The sequence below is a fragment of the Xiphias gladius genome, chromosome 4 (genome assembly GCF_016859285.1).
Source record: "Xiphias gladius isolate SHS-SW01 ecotype Sanya breed wild chromosome 4, ASM1685928v1, whole genome shotgun sequence".
NCBI lineage: Eukaryota > Metazoa > Chordata > Actinopteri > Istiophoriformes > Xiphiidae > Xiphias > Xiphias gladius.
The window spans coordinates 17,820,448-17,842,947 of NC_053403.1; the positions used below are offsets into that span (position 1 = coordinate 17,820,448).

General features: G+C 40.3%; 1 protein-coding gene across 4 annotated transcripts in view; it reads left to right on the forward strand.

Moving 5' to 3' along the window:
* Nucleotides 1–22,500, forward strand: part of LOC120789391 (kelch-like protein 29) — a 182,967-nt gene that overhangs the window by 113,280 nt on the left and 47,187 nt on the right. For all 4 annotated transcript variants that reach the window (XM_040126068.1, XM_040126067.1, XM_040126070.1 and 1 more), the window contains exons 6-9: nt 2,443–2,639; nt 4,891–5,003; nt 6,600–6,746; nt 17,996–18,194. In XM_040126068.1, coding sequence (XP_039982002.1) covers nt 2,443–2,639; nt 4,891–5,003; nt 6,600–6,746; nt 17,996–18,194 — 656 coding nt within the window. The remainder of the gene's footprint in view (nt 1–2,442; nt 2,640–4,890; nt 5,004–6,599; nt 6,747–17,995; nt 18,195–22,500) is intronic.

Below are 22,500 nucleotides of genomic sequence, written 5' to 3' on the forward strand. Positions count from 1 at the left end.
AGCCTTGAAGTCTCCCGTATCATACCTGATGTTAAGGATGGAGTACCATGGCCTCAGTACTGGAATGCAAACATAAGCAAAAGTTAAATCTCAAAACTGAAAAAGCTACCACGTTATGTGTGTTTATTTTTATGTATAATTCCTGATTTATGTTGTGACAGAAGATGTAAATGCAAGCCATTTTCAGCTAAGACAGTGTAGGCTTTGCATCTAGATAAGCTTCTATCTTAACATGTCTTGGTAGTAAATGTAGTTCCACAGAGTAAATGGTCTTGTAAGAAAAAGCTAAATATATTCCCTGTAAATGGGCTCTTTTTAGGTTGAAAGATATATTAGGAAGTGTGCGTGCGTGCGTGCGTGCTTGTATAGCTGCTCCCCTCAGTCCTCTCCACCACTGCTCACCACCATTTTGACAGTCTCTGCTGATTTTAAGACTTCCTCTCGCGTAAGTGGTGCATTTTTCACAAACAAATTTCTTTGCCTGAGTATGCCCATCTTTTTCTCCCCCTGCCCTATCTCTCCTCTTCTGTCTCTTGTCCTCCCTGCCTCCGTCATTCACTCTTTAAATTCAAGTCTGCAATCAGATGCAGCATAAATATCCACCTCTTTTAGAAGCTCCAGAAAAGTCATTTCCATAACATAAGTGCACAGACAAAACAAACTGCCACTCGAGCAGCTTCCTATTGCACTAATTGACCAGGTTAATGAGCATGCTGTTATTTTATTTTTAGCTCTCCCCCCCCCCCTCTTTTCTTCCTCACCTCCCTCCATCACTTTAACCCTGAAGGAAACTCCCTTTCCCTTCTTTCTGTCTTACTGCCTGCCCCCACTGCAGGGCTTTGTGCGGAAAAAGGGCAATAACACTATGTGGCTTTTTGCTTTGCAGGAGGAAAAAGAGTAACTACCTTGGTTTTTCCAGCCAGAGACAAATGCCATTGTCTTTTATTTTATTTTTGGATGTCCTTCTCCCCTCTTACCTCCTGAGTGCGCTTTAAATGACAACTAATGTCTCAGTTCATACACTACAGGCTACTGATGATTATTGCAGCAGGAACAAAGGCTCTGTTTAGGTGTGATGGTGGATTTTTTTTTCGGGGGTGGGTGGGGATATCTCTTATTTAAAAGACCAAGGCACAGTCATGGAACAACCCAACCCCTCCCTGAGAAGGATGGCTGCTGGCTCCCTGTGGAAGAACCATCTCTCCCTGCCTCCCTCCCTTTTGCTTCCTCCTCATCCACTCCCTCCCCAACCTTTCCTCTCTCATCTTCACTCTAACCATTTCGTCTACCTGTCTCATCTTGTTTGTTTTGCTGTCTGTGTCTCACTAAATGCTGACTGTTTGTCATGATTTCTAATCCAACAAACTGGCTCCAACAGAAAAGGAACAGAGACACACACGAACACACACACAGACAGAGAAACAGACAGAGCATTATCATTGTGCTACCATGACTGACAGAAGCTAACAGCCTCCATCCATCTTAATGTAGGGTACTTTTCATATTGTTGATGTCCATAGCCTTGGGGAGAGAGACACTGTAGTGGGCGCATGCATTCTGTGGGGTTTTGATTCCATTTACTTTGCCCTTGAGTGGATTATTGTTTCACATGGGACATTAAACATGGGTGGCTAGGTGTTATTTAACGCTCTCATATCTCCCCGGGGGGCTCCTGCATGTGAACTAATCTTGGCCATTTGATCCTGGTGAAGTGACAACGTGGCCCAATTCTGAAATCAGCCGTCCACTCCCTCCACATCTCATGTTCTGCATTACGAAGGGATATCATATTCTATTTAATTTGCTCATCCAAGCACTCCCTGGCATCTCTTACACCATGCCAGTAGGAGGGGATAGGCTGCTTTGATACCAAACATGCACACGGCAGCTGTGTAGGATCACAAACAGCAAAACCTCTCTAGTACAACATGCTTTAACCAGCATACTTTACATTATATCATTCAGTATGTCAGCATATGAACACTCTCTTTCACTTTCTTTCTGTCTGTTTTCTGTCTTCTGTCTGATAGTCCATATGCACTCGGCCATGTATGCATGTTCACCTCTAAAACTATGCATACATGAAAACAAACGTGATAAGCATGGTTGTTGAAACACAGCAATAACTTTTGTTTGCCTAATCTTTGTTCTGAAGGGACGTTTTGTTTCAGATGCAGCACTATAATTGCAAATCTGCTAGTCCTATAGAAAAGTAGAAACCATCCAAAGTTCTGTTTTTGTCCCTCTTCACTTTATGTTGTTATCTTATTGTGTAATGATTCTGTTATTTTCTCCCCACTCTCTTACTGGCCCAGGTGTGTTATAGGTGTTGTTTGTAGCATACACTTATCTGTGTCCCTATCCTCTTTTTGTTTTTGTTTCCTCGCTTTTCCTCTCATAATTCCTCTAACTCCCCTGTCTGTGCCATGATTGGTTGATCAGGTCATCGGGGGAGACAAGGAGCAGGGAGATGCTGGAGCTGAACATGAGCAACATCAGCGCTGACGTGTTAGAGCTTCTGCTCGAGTTTGTCTACACAGGATCGCTGCTCATCGACTCAGCCAACGCCAAGACGCTGCTCGAGGCTGCCAACAAGTTCCAGTTCAACACCTTCTGTAAAGTCTGTGTCTCCTTCTTAGGTAGGAACAGCTCAGAAAAAAAGCAGAGTGTGTGTGTGTGTGTCTGTGCATTATATCAGTAAATCTGCATGCTTATTACATCAGATATTCCTATGCGAATGTGGTATCTACAGCCTTGTGTATTTTCATACACTGTCATTCTTCATCACTATGCACAGCCTTACAAAATATCTTGTGCAGAACCTAGATTTCCTCCCTGACTCTGGCACATCACTCTCCTTTTTATCATGTTTCCAAAGCTAGCAGCCATGTGAGAATTCTGACTGCTAACGCCCTATGTTGGGCACAGTGCCTCTAAACCCATCCCAGTGGCACGGGGGCAGATTTATAAAAAGGTCAGGGAACAATTGTCACTTAAATGTCAAATCCTCTGGCCTGAACTGTGATGGAATCGAAAAATAGCAAAACAGATTGATACTCTGCCTTGATACTTAGACAAGGTATGGAAAATGGAGCAAAGGAGGGGAGGGGCTTTCCGGAGCCCAATAGGTCACATGAAAAGCAAATGGCATGTTCCGGATTTTAGTGGGTCAGGCAACCAAAAAGCTGCAAATGTCAGGTTTTGCATTCAATTTAATAAATTGGGTATCGGTAACACAAGGGAAGTGAATGTTAGCAAAAAGGTCAGTGACAAGAAAGGAGTGAAAAGAAAAGTAAAAGAGAACCAGCATCCCACGTTATTGATTTGTTATACTCATTTGGGATCCAAAAACAAAACAAAAAAAAAGGGTAAAAAAAGGGAAGCCATTTGTAGACTTCATTGCCAGTCAGACATTAATCCATTCTTCCTCGACAAGATTCATGACATTTCAGCACATTAGAAGGGGAGAAATACAGCCACCAAGTGTATGTCCTTGAGCAGAGAGAAATTGATACTCTGTCAGACATTATTGAAGTTTGTAACAAATACACTGAGGAGAAATGGCAAACATCTCCATGACCTATTTATACCACTTTGACTTTTATTCACAAAACTTCAGATTCAAGGAAATAAAAACTGTCATTTATTATGTGCCTGCTACTCTGTGAGAAATCATGACTTTTTTATTAGAAGAAGATTGAAAGTTATCAAGATATTGGCCACAATTGGAGGCATTTCACGTATTTTTACTGCCTCAACCCAACACATTTTGCACGCCCTGCATCTAGGTAGATCTTAGTGAATTCAGCACATTTCTATCCACCAAATTAAATTGCAAACCTGGCTGTCTTGCACTGAAGTATCTGATGAAAGGATTATGCAACATAATGCTCTGAGTATGCAAGCATGCACAGTGTGATAACTCTTCATCTGCTCAAATAGCATAACAGAAGGACATTTTCGGACAGCCTTTTGTTTAGCCCCTAACCCCCACTCTGATGCAGCATGAAGCCAGCTTTTATTTAGTCTCTGGTTTGACTTTTGTTTAGTTATGATTTAGCAGATGCTAGGTGACCTTTATCGGCTGCTATTTGTTTAGGAAAGACTCTCAGACTCTGTCTTCAGTCATAAAAGGCCTGGCAGTGCTTCCCTTTGATGGCTATTGTTTAATCAGGCCTCTTCCAGTGGCCACTGACCCAGTTGATCCATGCATTTCCTTGCCTGTGGGTGTGAACTACATTACCAGCACATTTTCCTCTCTTGTTGCAATGTGCGTTTAAAAAAAATAAAATAACAGACAAACAGCCTTAAATGCTGCACCCTTACAAGAGATAACAGACGTTAGACAGTAAGCCTTCTCCCCGATGGCCTGGCCATTCGGGTAGTTTCATATTTTCTATGAATGTTTTATATTTTCTATTAAACTACCGTGTGTGTGTGTGTGTGTGTGTGTGTGTGTGTGTGTGTGTGTGTGTGTGTGTGTGTAGTAGACCCCGAGATCTGACAGGACTTCTTTAAAGTGGCCTAGCTAATCCAAAATCCCACTCCCTGCCATTCACCACCTCCAGCCCAGGCTATGAGCAATCGATTCCCCTCGTTGTTTGTCCCCGGAGCTTTTTTGAGTTATTATTCTTGTTCCCCCTTTGTCTCAGGCAGATACACACTGTAATCGGCTATAGGTCTGTGCTACCTGCCGCAGCTTTTTCTGTCTCTGTAGCTTTCTACATCTGTGATCTTTTTATGGATGAACCACAAAACTGAATGATGTTTTTTACCTGTCTTAAACAATCTGCCTGTGTCTCTGTTTCATTCTTGTTTTTCTTTCTCTGTCGCCTCTGTCCGTCTTTCTGTTTGTCTCCCTGTCTTTCTGACCTTGTTTATTGACTCCAGAGAAGCAACTGACTGCAGCTAACTGTCTGGGAGTGCTGGCTATGGCTGAAGCCATGAGTTGCACGGAGCTCCACAACATGGCCAAAGCTTTTGCACTGCAGAACTTCCCTGAGGTTGGTAGAGATTCATCATCTTTCTGATTTCATTGATTACTGCGGAACAAAGTTACACAGAGACTTTTCAGAGAAAATAAAAGTAAATAAAACTATTAAGAAAACAGTAATGAAATCTGAAATCATCACCATGTGCCAGAGCACCATTTTGTGAGACTCTATACTGCACACTGCAGAGGGGAATATTGTACTTTCTACTCCACTAAATTAATCTAAAATCTGTTGTGACTAGATTAAGATTAGTTTTACATATATAACAAACATGAAGTCCATTCAATTGTATGCATTTTTAGTTCAAGCTAGCAAATATATGGACCTATTTGTTAAACATTAAAATGCTTCACTAGGCTTAAGGCTTTCACCACATAGGATGTAATTTACTGTATGAACACAATGTTACCATGCAACTGTTAGATAGGCTAACGTAAAAATATAGACACTGCTACACTCTTGGATCTGAAAGTACGCTTGTCTGAACTCACCTTTCACCTTGTCACAGCAGTTTTTTCATTAGCCGTCCAAGAAAAAAATAGACAGATAATCTTTCTAGTTAACCTTCAACTGTGACGCTGGATACAGCTATTCGTAAAGAACCATTTATTAACTGTTAAATGCAAAGCTCTGCTTTTTGGCAAATACGCTTTCTTGCTGAGCCTAAGACAAGAAATATATACCACCCTAACACCTGTTCGTGAAGTATGAAGCTACAACCAAGACATGGTTATTTTAACTTAGCCTAGAGACTGGAAGCAGTGGGAAGTACACCTACCAGCAGCTCTAAAGCTGACTAATCAACAAGTTATATCCCATTTGTTGTATTTTTTTAGCTGAGCAAGGACTTGCCAGAGTCTTGTCTTCAATGTGAGGTTGCCAGGCAACTATCGGATACTCAGGGAAATCACTGCCCCCAGCCACTGGTTGCCAAGAGATCAGTCCCTATTTACTAGATAGTGCACTATATTTGCCTCTCCACCATTTTATTTGAGTCTGAGTGTGAAATGTTTGCACTGTATGTAGTTGAACAAAAAAAAAAGTAGCATCCATGGACTGTACACTTCTTTCTGTTCAATACAATTCAATGCTTCATACTTTAAAGATATAAAAAAATTACCTTTCTACAACTCTATTGCCTGTTAATGATTATGCATAAGGATTCCTAAGTGTCCAAAATCTGAATTTACTTCTCACTCTATAGAGTACTGAGTGCCTCTTAGACAGGGAGTGGTTAATTAGTGACCTAGAGTGATTTCAGACGAACCTATAGTTGCAACACATAATTCTCTTTGCCTTTGTTACATCTCTGTTTGTGTACAAATAAACAAAAGAGATATATTAGATATTGCTCTAGCTTCATATGTACCAAACTCTAATACATATCAAACTATTCCTTTAAATCCTATAATCTCTCAAATTGAAGCAGCAAATAAAGATTTGACTGACAGTAATCAACTTTTCATAGACAAAATGGACTCCTGTTCATGAAAGAAAATCACATCAGGAGGGAAACAAGGAAATATCAGAAATCAGATTAGCAATGCAACAAGTCAGACACCACAGTTTAAATTGCTGATGATTTTGTCCACCGTATCCCTTCAGGTGGCAGGGCAGGAGGAGATTCTGAGTGTTTCCAAGGAGGACCTGGTGGCCTATCTGTCCAACGACAGTCTAAACACAAAGGCTGAGGAGTTGGTCTATGAGACGGTCATCAAGTGGATCAAACAAGAACCTAACTCCAGAGTGCAGGTAATAAAAATAAGAGGGCCGATGAGTGTGTTTGTGAAGTGTGTGTCTGCTCTACTCTGACGCTACAGTTTACTTTACCAGAATGAGTACACACCATGTGTGTATCATGAGACAAAAAAGCGAGATAAAGCCCTCTTTATCATTGACAGTACTGATAGTGTATGTCCGCAGAGCTGGATTGGTGTAGTTGTTGTATCGACCCTCCCTGTCTGCTCTGAGAGCTACACAGCATGAAAAACCAGACAAGTGACTCCTACATTTTCTTTTGGTAGTGTTCATCAACTTTGTGCTACAGAAGCAGCCTAACACAGCAGTTGTTCATAATACCAGGAGTGCTTTGCTCTTAGAATGTGCGCTATTCTTAGTTACACTTCATTTGTTTGTAAGACACTGTACTGCATGAAAAAACCAAAAAAAAAAACAAAGTCAGCCACAGTCCTTTTACCATACACCTAACATGTGTTTGAATTATTGCTAGACATTGTTAATCACAATCAAAGGTTATTTTGCCTAGATAGGTATTGACAGTGAGGTACAGCAGGTCAAATTTTAACAAACCATGGAATCAATAAGCCTCAAGGTCAGATCATCAACTCCAGCCAACATTCATGAAAAGGTAATTAGAGTACACTGTAGACGGTTATCCATCCAGAGACTAAAAACCACAGGTCATGAGATTTTTATGGATTCAGTCACAAAAACCATGAATTTAAAGCAGATTATTTTTAAGTATTTTATAGCTGTTTAAAAATGGAGGAGAGATTATTATCAGATGAATTACACCGGTCCATCATTGCACGAGTCATTCACTCAGAGTAATGTCTTGTCATCAACCAGCAAGTGGGGGAACAGCCTTATATCAGCTGAATCAGATTCAGAACCAACCTCTGCAATCAATATTACTTTATTGACACCTACTTTTATCAGGCACATTGGTCAATATTTTAATTTTTCACATTTTGGATTAAACATTTAGCATTTATCCTTTGATATGTGGCACTCTAAGATTATGGTGAAATCTATCAGGCCAGAGTATTAAGTGCCACACAAAGCAAGGACAAGGACAAACTCTTGAGAGCAGATGCTAATGCTTGTCAGAAATAAGAAAGAGGACTTATTCACATAGATTCAAAAAATAAGAATGAAATGGTATGGAAGAAGTTTTTTCGACATGGGTATCAAACTCTCCTATTGATAATTCCACTAAAATCATAATTTGTTTGGTGACTGATGGGAAAATTTGACTCAGTGGTCCTGCAAATTCACCAAGAGCCACAAGAAGGCTGATGCACTGGTTTTTAGGAGAGCATACAATCCATGTCATCTGCTTCGAAAACCTCTGGCCAGCTCAGTTCAGTGGACTCCTGCAATCTCACACTCTAATGGAGAGGTGAAGAGGTGACTTAATTAGATGAAGTAGAAGAAAAAAGAAATGGAACATTTTCCCGGTTGTCTGAACACCCCACCTCACTGGTTCCTGAGAAGACACACCCGGGTCACCCGTCTCCGCAGAGAGAGGGAGAAAACAAGGAGGGGTGGGAAGAGAATTGATGCGAGAGAAAGAAGCAGAGTGAGACAGAAATACAGAAATCGTCGAGTAGTGGTTGAAAAAGAGAAAAAGACGATGAGAAATGAAGAACGTGGAATGGAAAAAGAGCTCCTGTGTTCTAATCTGATATATAACGGTTTGTGCCTCTGCGCAGAGCCATGACATCCAGGGAGCTGAGATGAACTCTTGGTCAAGTACAAATCTCCTGCGCATGTGTGACCCAAAAAACAACTAGCAAAGACAGGAGAGGAGGAGAGCAGAGAAAGAATACACTGCTTCCGTCATGCCACAAGAGAAGGTTATGCGACCCTGAAGGCTGAGTTTACATGCATGGCCCAGAACCAGCTAATCATTCCCAGCCTCCCCCGAATCCGTCCCATCTGCCCATTTGGAGGCAGAGGGCAGCGGAAATCTCTCCCCTAGAACCTGTGAAACTTCTTAATGACATGTTAGGACAGAATGTCATAGCACTGCTGAAAAACTCAGGCAAGAAGGAGGAAAAGCTTTAAAACCTTGAGCTAAGTTTGTGTGCGTTTGCATTCATCTGAGTGTGCATGTTTTGTGTGTCTTTGTACGCTTGTGTGTCTCTGCTTGTGCTGTGGGTTGTAAACTGCAGGCTATAGAGTGGAAAAGTGGCATATTGAAGGCGCTGGGTAAATAATATGCTATTTTCTCTATCCACTATGCTGTCACTAACATCTGATGGCACCAGGAAACGGGACCCAGACATCTCTTAGAGACAGGAAGAGCATTTGAGTGTTAATAATGGTTTGCTATGAAGCACAAAGCCACTGAATGAAAGAAAAGAGCTGTTAGTTTTCTTTGGATATCATTGAAGGTGGGCCACCATGCAAGCATCTGTATATTTCTGTTTCTATACATAAGAGAAAATGGGCAATGGTGAGGTTATTGGTGAGGTTTTCTGTCATTTTATATACTAATCATTAATCAAAGAAGAATGGACAGATTAACGCATGATTCAATAATGAAATGTAATTTGTTGCAGCCGTAAAATAAATTATGCATATATTAATTTACACATATCTCTAAACATGGACATTCGTCCTGCACTGATTAAAAAAACACATCTGAGAACTAAATCTGCCTCTTCTTTTAGTCTGCAAGACAGTGGTTGCATAAGTTACATAAACAAGAGGCTGGAAAAACAGTATCCTGCATCACGTTTTCTCTCTGAAGGTGGTAAGAGAGAGAGACCTGTCCTTCCTTTCACCCAGCAGTCTTTTGTGGGACAACCACAGACACATGGCTCCAATTATAATAGGCCAGTCTCTGCCAAATCCCTGAATAGGACCTCCATTACGCCTCACCTCAACATATTTCATAAAGGATCCTATCTTGCCAGGTGACTCAACCTGACAAAAGAGGGTGATTAATTGGCTCTTTGGAAAGTGGCCAACTAATGTAACAGCTAAAAAGGAGAGTTAATGGTGTTTTTTCATGATAAAAAAGGCCAGCCCTGCCATTAGCAAGGACCCGCTGTCCACTCATCAGAAATAACAATGGCCTACCCTGACATTTGCAGTTCTCAAGCCAAATTAATATAGTTAAAGGTATTACTTCAAATACTTTAACTGTTTCTAGTTATTATTTTGGGGATTCTATACAATCGAGTCTGGTAATGTGTTGACGTAATTCTTTTTTTTCCTCTAGCACTTGTTAAGAAGAAAAAAATCATTTTCCCAGAACAATGGATGCTATCATTATGTAGCTGGAAAGTAAAATTATCAAAGGACAAAAATGCTTTGAGGCTGTGAAGGGATATAAACTGAGTTTCCCTCACTGTTTTACAATTCATTTACCTTCAAACCTGCAAATACCACAAGCATCACTTTTAATTTAGTGATTCTCTTTATAAGTCCAAGTTCAAAACAGAAACTTTTCATTATTGTATACCCCTAAAGAAAAGGTTAACAGTGTTTTTGAGATGGAGCTTTATGTCACAACAATCATCCTTGAAAAGGAAACTGATGTAGAGTGAGCTGAAATGAACGTGACGCAGGCCACCCCCAGCATAATCTGTGACATATATGCACTCTTGAGGAGACGTAGCCAGGCAATGGAGATTGAAGCAACGAGCAATCTTTGCTTTTTTCTGTCTCCCTTCCTCTTTGTCTTTTTCTCTCCAACTCACATTCACCCATTCCTGCACGAGCACACACACACACACACACACACACACACTTACACACATATTGGGATTTACATCAAATGGATGTCACTGTTCGTATTTCAGTCCTGTACTCAAACTTTCACACAAGTCTGGCAATCACTTGTATATCAGCGCATGTACAACTTGTGTATTAGTGAGTGGACGGGATCTGATGCAAGCCAGTGAACTCCGGACCTCCATTCTCATCTGTGTCCTTTGTTGTCCCGGAGTGTGCTCAGTCCTGATGTGTGCAGCCAGTTGAACCGCAGCTATTCAACCAATGCGGCTGCATATCCAGAGCAAGTCAAAGGCGTCTCATTTCCGCTGGGCTCTCTTATAAACACAAAAGAGTTGCATGAGCGATACGATGCAAACAAATTACACTATCTGTTCAAAGGACGCAATCTTCTCCGTTCTCCCAAGATTCATGAGGAATAATAAAATTGCACCTCATTATGTCATTGAACGTTACTAAATACCACTTTATGTTAAAGACAATTCAGTGAGTTGAGAAACTAGTCAGAAAATTAATATACAACAAGCAGCTTTTAGTACTAATATCTTTTAATTAAATGAGCAAAAGATGTTTTGTTTTTTTTTGTTCCTTGAATGAAATCATGCTGAAATAGGTCTCAGTGGAGAACACCTGTCTGTAGTTGCTCAGGGCAGCAGTCAGTGTCTGTCATCCACTACATCTTTCTCCATCCCCCATCTATCCTTCTGGCTTATATGCACACATAGTCACGTGCTCGTGAAAACACACAAACACGCTCAGCAAAGCATCTCTTGAACCCAAATCAGGGGCCATGCAAGAGCATATTTTACTCACCCATAATGTGTTACCATTGGAAAAAGCACATGCACGTGTTTTCACACAGAAACCTGCACACACTCAAAAGGACACTGAGCTGTGGTCATTTCAGCTGAGTGGGTTTGTTAGCGCTGTGAAGCTAAACATGGGCACACGCTCTATTGAACACACACTTGTGAGTCAGTGAGTGAGTATGTGTGTTTGTGTTTTTTTTTTAAATATTTTTGCTTTTATATTTTTGTCATTCAGGGCTGCGTTATAAGCAGCGGGTTGTCCATTTTTCACACTAAAGCAGACACATACTCCCATCTGCTCAGAGCAAAGTAAATAGATATGACCGTTCATGTGTCATTCATTTCATGTTGCCGACACACACACACATACACCTACACACACTCACACACACACACAGTAAGAAACGGTAGTCCTCGCTGACTGTAGTGGAATGGGAAATGCTCAGTGGACATTTGTCATCTTTGTTGGCGGATGGTGGCCTCCTGGCTGTTTCTCTGCTGCCTCTGACAGATATGAGTGGCTCCCTGTTGGACACATTATCCCTGCCTTTCAGCAGGCTCAACCCATTCTCATCCTTGATCCACCTGCCTGAATTTGTCTGTGTGTGTGTGTGTGTGTGTGTGTGTGTGTGTGTGTGTGTGTGTGTGTGTGTGTGTGTGTGTGTGTGTGTGTGTGTGTGAGAGAGAGAGAGAGAGAGAGAGAATAAGAAAAAAGTGAGTTTTTTGTTGAGTTGATGTGTTTGTGTACTGGGTCAGTGTGCAAGATAGAAATCATTACGGAGGTGAAGTCACAAGGTGTTATCCAGGCTGCATATCAGAATACAAGTGGATAAGCATATGCTCCTTGACCAGGGAGAATGGAAGAGGACAAAAAGTATGTGTGTGGGCAGACCAGCTAAAAGTAGCATCTCCATATGTCCTCAGACTCCTGTGGATACTTTCCATATGTTTCTCGTGTTAAATACTGAACTGAACTCCTTATATTAAGAATGTGAGAAGATCGTGCCATGTTTTCTTTAAATGCACAGTAGGCTCTTTATCTCTCAGTTGGCACAGTAACTGTTATCATTTGAACCCATTAGATGTTAAAAGTATACATGGATTGCTGGATGAGTAGGCGAGAAGATGAAAATGACAGATCACATCAGTCGTCCGGAGGGATAGCACTCACATTCACTGTGTGCCTGTGCATTTGAGAGATCATTGGAGATGGAGAAATGGAGTCAGATGTATGCTCTTATCTGATGAGTGCAGGCAGGTCTAAGTGTTGTGAGTATTCTCATTTACCTGGTTCATGTCACATGCATGCACACATATAGACAAATAACAATCTAACACTTTAATATCAATTCTCCAGGTATGCACAAAGCACTAGAATAGAGTAATTGAATTTCCCTTACTGAGTATTGTAGCCTCAGTTCACCTGGAAGGTAAACCCAAAAGTATATCTGCCAGAAAAAGAGATTTCATCTGTACACATAATGGGTGAGAGAATTTTAGCGGTTTGGGTTTTGATAGAAAAAGGAAGGTTGAGACAGGTGGAGACGATGGGGGAATGAAAGGGTAAACCGTTAAAAGCTGGTTGTACATTATTAACGTAACATCGCAACAAAGGCAGTTGAGTAAAGTTTTGTCATAGTGCAATCCTGTTAATAATTTGTCAAGAAGGACATACTTCTGTTAATGAAAGTTCAACCCAAAAGCATAGGACTTACTTATTACTTCACCCTTTCAAAACATCAGATTCCTATTGTCAGCTGCACTTCCTATAGAGGTTTTAAAGGGGAAGGGTCTACGTGCTAGCAACTCCATGAGGTTGTACTCACAGTAGGCACAGCAGTGCTTTGAGCTAAAGGCTAGCCTCGGCGTGATGACATGCTCACAATGACAATGCTGACCTGCTGATGTTTATCAGGTATAATGTTAACCATGTTCAACCATCTTAGTTTAGCATGTTAGCAGGCTAACACTCACTAATTAGCACAAAACACAAAGTACAGCTGAGGCTGATGGGAATGTCATTAGTTTTGCAGGTATTTAGGCATAAACCAAAGTACTAGACAAAGTAAAAATTTGACTTGATGTTACTAGATGAAAAGTCAGGGGATTGCCAAAGTCAGTAGGATTTGTCCTCTGGGGACCCTGAAAAGCTATGCAAATTTTCATGGCTATACATCATAATAGTAACATAATAGTTGTTGAGATATTTCAGCTTGGACCAAAGTGGTGGACTAACCACTTGACTTACAGACTGTCATTCCTAGAGCCTTGCTGCTAGCACAGCTATCAGGCTCACTTGTTACATAAGAATGGGGTCTTTGCCTTTTCATACCTACAATCCATAAACAGATTTGTAGCATAGAGGCAAAGGTAAATAGTGGCATTTAAAAGCTGTGAAAAGCAAATATCGAATTAATCCTCCCCCACATTAATGATTTAAGTGTATTTACTCAGTGGCAAGCAATTTAAAACAACATGGTTATTAAAGAGAGTGATTAAAAACAGTCAGAGGCATGAAACTGCCCAGTCCCACAGTGCACCTGTACTGTTGTGTAGGACATACTGTATGACTGCTTTACAACTGCTTACTGGTTGGCTGAACTACATTTGAGCTAGAATTACATAAAATGATTAGATAAGGTGCTAGGAACAAACTGTCCATTTAATGTCCATGAGTGAGTCAGTGACCACAAGATATGGCGGAGCAGTCTGCAGTTCCAAAAAACAAAAAAGTCAAGAAAGCACAAAGTAGTTCATGCAATCCTTTAACCTTAAAAAAAAGTCTAGGGAAGACATACCAGTATCAAGGTGAAAGCAAAACATTATTGTCTTTCTTTTAAAAACACTTTGTTTCAAAAGGTAAACAAGAACCTTGATTAAACAGTATCTGCAATAATTCCTACTTAAGTAGTTTCAATGGCTGGAACGAAGTAGGACTCCCTTTTTTCTGACACTTTGGATTTGTATATTAGCAGCAAGTGAGCAACTCTCCCTCATTTCCATGCCGATATATGCGCGTGTGGGAGGAAGAGGAGGTGGAGAGACAGAAAGTGAAAAAGAAGTGGGAGAGACAGTGAGTTAGTTAGAACTAGAAGAGGAGTAATTCTTTTTTTCTTTTTTTTTTCCCCACCAGAAATAGACGGACAGAGGGAGAGTGATGAAGGAGAAAAACAGCCAGGCATTATCCCACCACTCTCCACCACACAATTCCATCCACACACACACACACACACACACTTAGGGGATATCTCACGATTGAATCCTTGGTTGTTTATTTAATCAGAGGTCAATCTCAGTGACTTTACATCTTAATCTTTTCAACAAGATTTACAGTCAAATCACCTTTTGGACTGAACACACCAACCAGATTTACAACGACTATGACCACAAACAACAAATGATTATAATACAATACAATCACGCTACAGACCTTACTACTGCAGTCCATCCATCTGTCTCTTTCTGTACTCACATGTGCAAACATCTGTGTGTATATGTGTGGGTGTGTTTTGGGTGGATATTTATGTGGTAGCAGTTCTTATCTTCTTGCAGAGACCAGACGCTGTCTCCTTGAGGTAGTTTTACTGCCATTTTAAAGATGTTTGGCAAGTGAAGACATGTTACAACAAATGTGGGTCTAAGATTTGCAGAATGTAGAGTAGAATGCTTTTATTTTTCTTTATTTTGTCTTCTAAAGGTAAAGGAAACTTAACTCGGCGTGTATGTGTATGTGACCAAGCACTGATGTAGGTGTGGTTTTTCCAGGGTGCCAAAACAATACTGCTAGTCAGAACACGTGCACGGAGCTCTAAAACAGCTTGGTATGTCCATCATGCCTTGACCTCTCGACCTTATGACTGGTTGTGCTCAGAGTTTGTCTACTCTTTGAATTCTGAAAGCAGCTTGTTTCTAGAAGAGCATCTGGTAGACCGATTTTCTACACTTGTATATCCCTATTCAAGGTCACTGATATTTATCCCAGGATGCACTGCATGAGAGGCAGGGAAACTCTTCGGATAGGTCGGGAGTGTAATGCATAGTTATACACAGAGATACATTCATAGTTAGGTAATTTAGAGTCTCCAGCCCACCTGAGCTGCATATTTGTTGACTGTAGAGGAGACCACAATATTTGAATGAAACCCATGCAACATGCTAACTTCATATCAGAGACCAAAGACAAAATTCATGCCCAGGGCCTTCTCACTCGTCCATTTGCTGTTCAAAATTGCAAGATTTCACCATGCACCCCTAGACATTTATATAGAGCTTTAATTTAGCTCTCTGAGGGTCAGAACGGCCGGTTGTAGACCTATTTCAGACAACCTGCAGATGTCCATGTATGATATCATGAGCCAAAATTAACTTTAAATACAACAAAATTGGGTTCTTTATTCCTGCATTTGTACTGATTTAAGGGATTTTTTTCTAAATTGATTTACTGTCAGATATGTGTTTGTCCTCATCCAATTGCTGGCATTAATAACATGTCATAAGACCCAAGCAGGTCAGGTTGTGGCAGACCTGGAGAAAAGGAGCTTGTAATATAAAAGCAGAGCAGTTAGCCTGAAGCTTAAGTCACCTCCATTTGAGTGTGACATGACTCGGTAATTACTGGGGCAAATCTACCACTATGAGGGCACTTTAATTGAAAGTAGTAGCTTCTCCTGAGCTAGTGATTCTTCCCTTAAGAATATCTTTGTATTCTAAGTAGCTTGCTTTGACTTTACCTTCTTGCTGTGTTTGAACTCAGTTGCTGGGAGCAACTACCAGTGTTTATGTGGGTATTGAACTGTTTGTTTGGTAAACTGTTGGGTAAACTGTGTGTATTCATGGAGGAGGGAATCAGACACTCCCATCAGCAGGATGGCGCTTCGCTCCGAGCTCACTCGCGGAGAGGAAATGTCATCAGCAGATTTCTCTGACTGGCGCAGAAGAGTCCCATCTTGTCTCCCATTTCCTCTTCAGTTGACTCTTCAGTTTGCTTCTCTTGTCTTTTCTATTTTCCTGTCCTGCTAGTCTTTTCCTTCTACTATCTCCTCTACTCTCTGTTGATCTGTCCGTTCCTGCTCAACCCATTCTCTCCTCTCCTCCTCTTTGTCCCTCTCCTGTTATCTTCCGCTGTCTTATTTCCTCGTTTCTGGTCCGATGCGCTCAGGGGATTGGTACAGAACAAATGGGAAACATGCCAGAGTAAAAGGCCTCAGGTGGGAGAAGGAGATGCTTAGGCAGAGTGTCAGCTTATTATTTGTTCTCCCCTGAATGATGTTTCTCTGAGTCTGTTGTTTTGTCGCTCTCCCCACGTGGCTTGGTCATGTCGCATGAGCCGAACGGTCAACGGTCGCTCTCTGTTGCTCTGTCCACGCTTGTTTACAGCTTTTACTGTCGACATAGATGAGACTCCCATGGAGGAGCCAGCACACACACACTTAGACAAACTCACTGCGGAAAAAACACACACAAGGCAGAGCTATAGACAAGGTTGCCATGGTAACAGTCTGTCCTGCCTCTGTGTCGGAACACCTATACTTTATAGGCACATGTACATGGTAAATGTATGCACACCCAGTGATGCAAAAAACAAGCAAACAAACAAATATTTGGGTCGTTGTCTAATCATCTAATCATTATGCACAAGCTCCTCACCCGAAATGACCCCTTAAAGAAAAAGGTGCCAGTTTGAATCCGTAATTGTGTAAAATCGGTCTTTATTTTTTTGTTTAACGTTAAAAACTTAAGCTGGTGGTGCTGTAGCTTCTCGCTTTAGATTGTATCTTGGGCTGAATGTGTTATTATTAACCAAATCTGGGTCTTAATTTAGCTGCAGAAGAACATTAGCTGTCTGGTGAAAGATTTCATTTGCAGACAGATCTGAGTCAGAAGGTGGAAACAGTAAGATATATCCTGCTGCCTCATTTCAGCTCTTGTGGCATAACCAAATGCATATATTAAGGTGGAATGGTGAGCAGATCTTGCTGAAAACTTCTGACAAATGTTATTTCTGGTTTCTTATTTAAAGATGAATAACTTTTAATGACAGAATTGGACATCTCTAGAGTTGTTTTTAGTTGTTTTGAAAAGTACGAGAGTGAACACACCTATCATGGTGCATACATAAAAAAACAATTTCGGAGGATATTTTCTAATTTTTCTATCCTTGCCAGGGCATTTTTTCCTGCACAAGTATGGAAATAGAAAACTGACACATACAAGGTGTTGAACTAAAGCTTTGAGGACCTGACATTGACAGTAACTGATCTAATGGTCTCGCTACAAATCGGTTTCCTCACTCTAACAGCCCAGGCTATTATCAAATATGGTAGGAGATATTATATGAGTTTCTTTTTCTTCTCTTCTTTTAAGATATAAAAATTTATTTATAAAGCAAAAAAACATTTATAATGAGGTTAGCCATTAATCCAGCTTTTTCTTTGGGAAAGATGTTAGTGTCTGTGTTTGCTGACTATAATCAAGTGTGCTTTTATCTGTTATTTGTTTAATGTCCGTCATATAAAACCTGTTTGATCATCCCTAGCAGTTCTCAGTCTTAATTAGTTTAGATGTCTGCAAACATTATTTTATTAGTGTTTGCTTTTCCTTTTTTATTTTGTTCTGTTATGAAAGTTAAGCAAATACTCAATGATTGCCTCGCTCAACATCTAATAATTCTCTTTTTCTTTCCCTCCTCTCTGTCTGTCTTCTCAGCATTTGTCAGAGCTGTTGGCAGTGGTGCGTCTTCCCTTCATCCACCCGTCGTACTTACTGAACGTGGTGGACAACGAGGAGCTGATCAAATCGTCGGAGGCATGTCGTGATCTGGTCAACGAAGCCAAGCGTTACCACATGCTGCCCCACGCACGGCAAGAGATGCAGACGCCAAGGACCCGGCCAAGACTTTCTGCTGGTAAACACACACTCACACATATAAGCAGAGATAAACTGCATCATCTTTGGCCTGGGTGACATTAGAACAAGGGAGCAGCGACATGATCTGCCGCCTACCAGTGTAATTGACCCAGAACACATTGGCATCTATGCACCAATAAACAACCATCCACTATTCATATCTTGCTACAGCAAGGTGACACAGAGGTCAGGTCTTCACAAGGAGATCCTGACTTTCCATTGCATTGTTTTAGCCCACAACTGGAAAGCAATGATTTAGAGCCACATAATGTTTTCCACACAATTACTGTACTTAAATACTTAAACTTAAATGTATATGAGGGTAACACGTCATATTTCCAAATGACTGGTTTTTCTTTCCACAAACAAAAAAATGGCTACTGGAGCCAAGCCTGATTGAGGGTAACATGGAAAGTTGAAAGTTGCCAACCATAACGGATTCCCAGTGTTTTGTGGGCTACTGAATCCAAGCTCTTGGAGCCAACTCAGTAAATAAACATCTCCTTACAACTTTTTAACACCAGCTAGGCACAGTCAGGTCTGTCCTTGCTTTCTAAGCAACCACCCAACCATTCCCTGTCCGACTGCCACAGATGTCCCAGCCATTGAAGACCATTTTTTGTTTGCATCGTTACAATCAAAAATTAAAGTTAAAATCGTTAAAATCAAAGAATCATTCATGGATATTGGAAGGTGCCTGCGAATTGCTTTTGGCCATTATAATTTTCCCCCAGGCTGACCAAGACCCTACTCTTTCCCCCTGTAAAGAGCTGCCTAATTATAGTGCCTGCATGGTATTATGAGCTTCACACCAGCACACCTTACCATTCAGCACAAGTTATTTTATGCTTGGTAGAATAAAGATAATTGCCTAACAAATGGCACTTTATGGAGAGGTCAGTTTAGCAGCCAACTCTGTTCTCCAGCCAGTGTGTTTATTTGACAGTAAACAAACGTTGGGGGAATTGCATTGGGTTAATATTTTTGCATCTTTAATTGCTTGTGATGCGGACGCTGGAGGATTTTATAAAGAATCATTTTCCTCTTGAGAATACACATTTATGGCATTATATGCGTACGGCATCATCCCATTACTCATCCTCGATCCAGTAGTTTCTCTTTGTTCTCAACAGTTTCTTGAAGCATTTTCTGCCCAGGCCCATTTTATAGTGTTTGGTATGTGCATATCTTATACATCCTGCAGCCCCATTATGCAGACTGAAATGTGTATTGATTCACAGCAGCTCGTGGCCTTGTACAACAGAATTATATAAATGCCTGAATGCTGCCGGGATGAATGCATTTATGATGCATTATACCCAGATGGCTGAGTGAGTGAGAAATAAGTTTTCAAGATCAAGTTTAGATCCTCTCTCAAGCTGAAGTTCTTAATATGACTGACTAACTGGGCTGAGTGTTTCATCAGTGTATTTGTGCGTCAGTTCCATAAAGTAAGATGTGAAAACTATGTGTTCGGATGTACTGTACTTGATGTACAGATAAATATGAATGTAACTGTATTCTTTTAGGCCTGAGTGCGTTTTTTATGCCTGAACGTGAGTATTTGTTGTCGTGATTGTTTGTGTGTATGCATGTGTTGCTCAGCCATCTGCTGCATTGGACAGGGTGGACTCTGCACAGCAGGGTGCATGGTTACTGGGATTGCAGGGTAGATGTGGGGCCTAGCACATGGTCATGCAGGACAGTGAGAAAGATGAAATAAAGACTGGAAGGAGACTTTGAGGTTGTCGGAGAGTTTGGTTGCCACACAGGACAAGAAAGTGACAGGATGTGTGAGAACAGGAGGAGAGGTCGGGATGTGGTCAGAGAGAGGGAGGCAGAGAAGGAGCCGGGGGATCAGAAATTAAATTTGAAGGGCAGACATTTGATTGAATTTATTTCTTGAGCATGTGTCTACTTGTGTAAGCAGTGAGTTTGTGGGTGTGTGTGTTTATTTTTGTATTTTAAATGTATGCAAGCAGATGGGGCACCACCTGAGCTCAGATGATAAATCTGTCACGCGTAAAAAGAAAGAAAAACTGCCATCCGTGAAGCGCTTCTTGCTGAACGCAGTCAATCTGTGAATTTGTAAGTCGTGTGCATTTGTGGCTGTATTATATTGGATGTGTATGTATGTGTATGTGTGGACGCATATCTGAGTGCTTAAAACATTCAGTCTTTTTACTAGTGATAAATTTGAGTTTAATTAAATTTAATTTTTTTAACCTAGAAACAGCCTTTCGTATTTACACTCAAATCTGTAATTTCGACAGTAGAAGTTATACTCACATTGCAGGTGTTCCCTTACCATTCATTAGTAGACATCAACCAATATTGGACTATTGAGGGCAACATCAATGTTTGGGGAAAAAAACAATGGCTGGTATTCATTTTTTAAGCAAACATTTTTTTTATTAGGATCTTAAATTTGGTTATTAAAGCAATAGTTCAACATTTTAGGAAATATGCTTACTGTCATTTTTAAACTTTGGTTTTTGTGGTAATTTGGGAGCTTTAAAGGTATAGTTTTTTATCGGGCAGAGTTGTATCAATCTTCTCATCTAATTCTTCCTCAGAAAGAAAATATGCAAATTTACCAAATCGTCAAACTATTCCTTTAAAGAGTTGTGCTCAAACTGTGCTGGACATTTAACTTTTGAAAAGTGGACTTTTCAGTTCTCTCTTGTGGAAAAATTAGAGGCTATAATAATGACACTGTGTCTACAATAACTCAGATATTTTTGGCATTTCTGCATTGCAAGTTTCTTTTACTTAACATCCAGCATATACAACAATACCAACATATCTGTGATAAGCTAAAATAAGCAGTGAGATATTATTACCTAAGGTTGTTCTACAGTAGAAAATATGCTAAAGGCTCCATAGAGCTGAGGGGAAGTGCAGAGTCAGTGATCATTCTTTATGGGTTCCTCACTACAAGAGAAACCTTTCACATTACATGTAGACCTTTTATCCATTGTTAATATAGAAATATTAATTAGAGCAGCTTTAAATACTATATATATAATGGTAAAAAAACCTGGAGAACTGTTGATGGAATGTTCTTGCAAAGTCTCTTATACACTTTATCAGTTCAAATTTTTTTTCATATTAAGCTCATAGATATTAAACCTCATACATATTAATGGCCTATGAATATACACGCTGCAGCATGTTCATAAGATGGAATGGCATTACATTTTTTGAGTTTAACAAAAAGACCAACATATAATGAGTTGTTGCTCCATTAGCTATAAGCTCTAAAAAAGTTATTTCTATTGAAGCTGAAAGGAAGCAGCCAGATGGTTTTCACACAACCGTTTATTGTCTTGTTTACCCAGGTTTTTCTTTATATGGAATCCTGCTGTGCTGTATTGTTGTAATTTCTTTCTTTACTTAATTACCCAGTTTTTATTGATGGTTCATTTTTATATCAGTCGCACTGACAGGTCCTGGCATGTCACCACATTGTTTTACCTGGTGTGCTCCTGTGCAGATTTAGTGGAACTAGTTTTAAAAAAAATACATATATATTTGTATAACAATGCTGCACCACGTTTGGACAAAACTTTTTCTCTCTCAGAATTACGACAAAGCAAGAGTCTTAAAAGTCTGAATAACCACCATGGCATAAAGTTTATTTGTGGGCCGCCTCACTGACTGAAAATGAGACAGCCCTCTGTCTCACTTCGCACCTATTTTGCATTCTGGAGCATCTAACTGAGTGGATGCCATTAATTTTATTAGATGATAATTAAGGGCCAATAAGATATTCAGCATAGAAATTGGCCATCTGCGATCTTCAAACATAAAGGACATATAAAGAAGGGTTGATATGCTTGAGTTTTTGTGTGGCATTATTGTATCTTATTTTTTAATATAATGTGATTTTCATCTTATGTCTTTCTGACCATTCAGTAACTCAGTTTTCTGCTGTAATAGTGAACTTTTGAAGAAGGCAGAGTGGATGTAGCTGATGTCTTTTGTTAACAGCCTCCTGTATTCCTCATTTGGCCAGAAAGGAGTCTTGGGTAAAGTGAAAACTATGAGTTTCTCATAATGAATCCACTGTGTTTTGCATAGTGTATGTGTATCCATTAGCTGCTAATTGGTTAATTAGCATGTGGAAATGCATCTGATTAGCTGTCATTAGACTTTCCAGGGGATCAGTTGGATTAAACAGCTGCTGGTGCTGGGAGTTTACTGACAAACCTTCAGACCCTAGGTCATATAATTCACTCTGATTTCGCTGAAGTTAACATCCACGTAGTGCATTCAGACCTCCTCGCTTTTTTTGCTTTTTG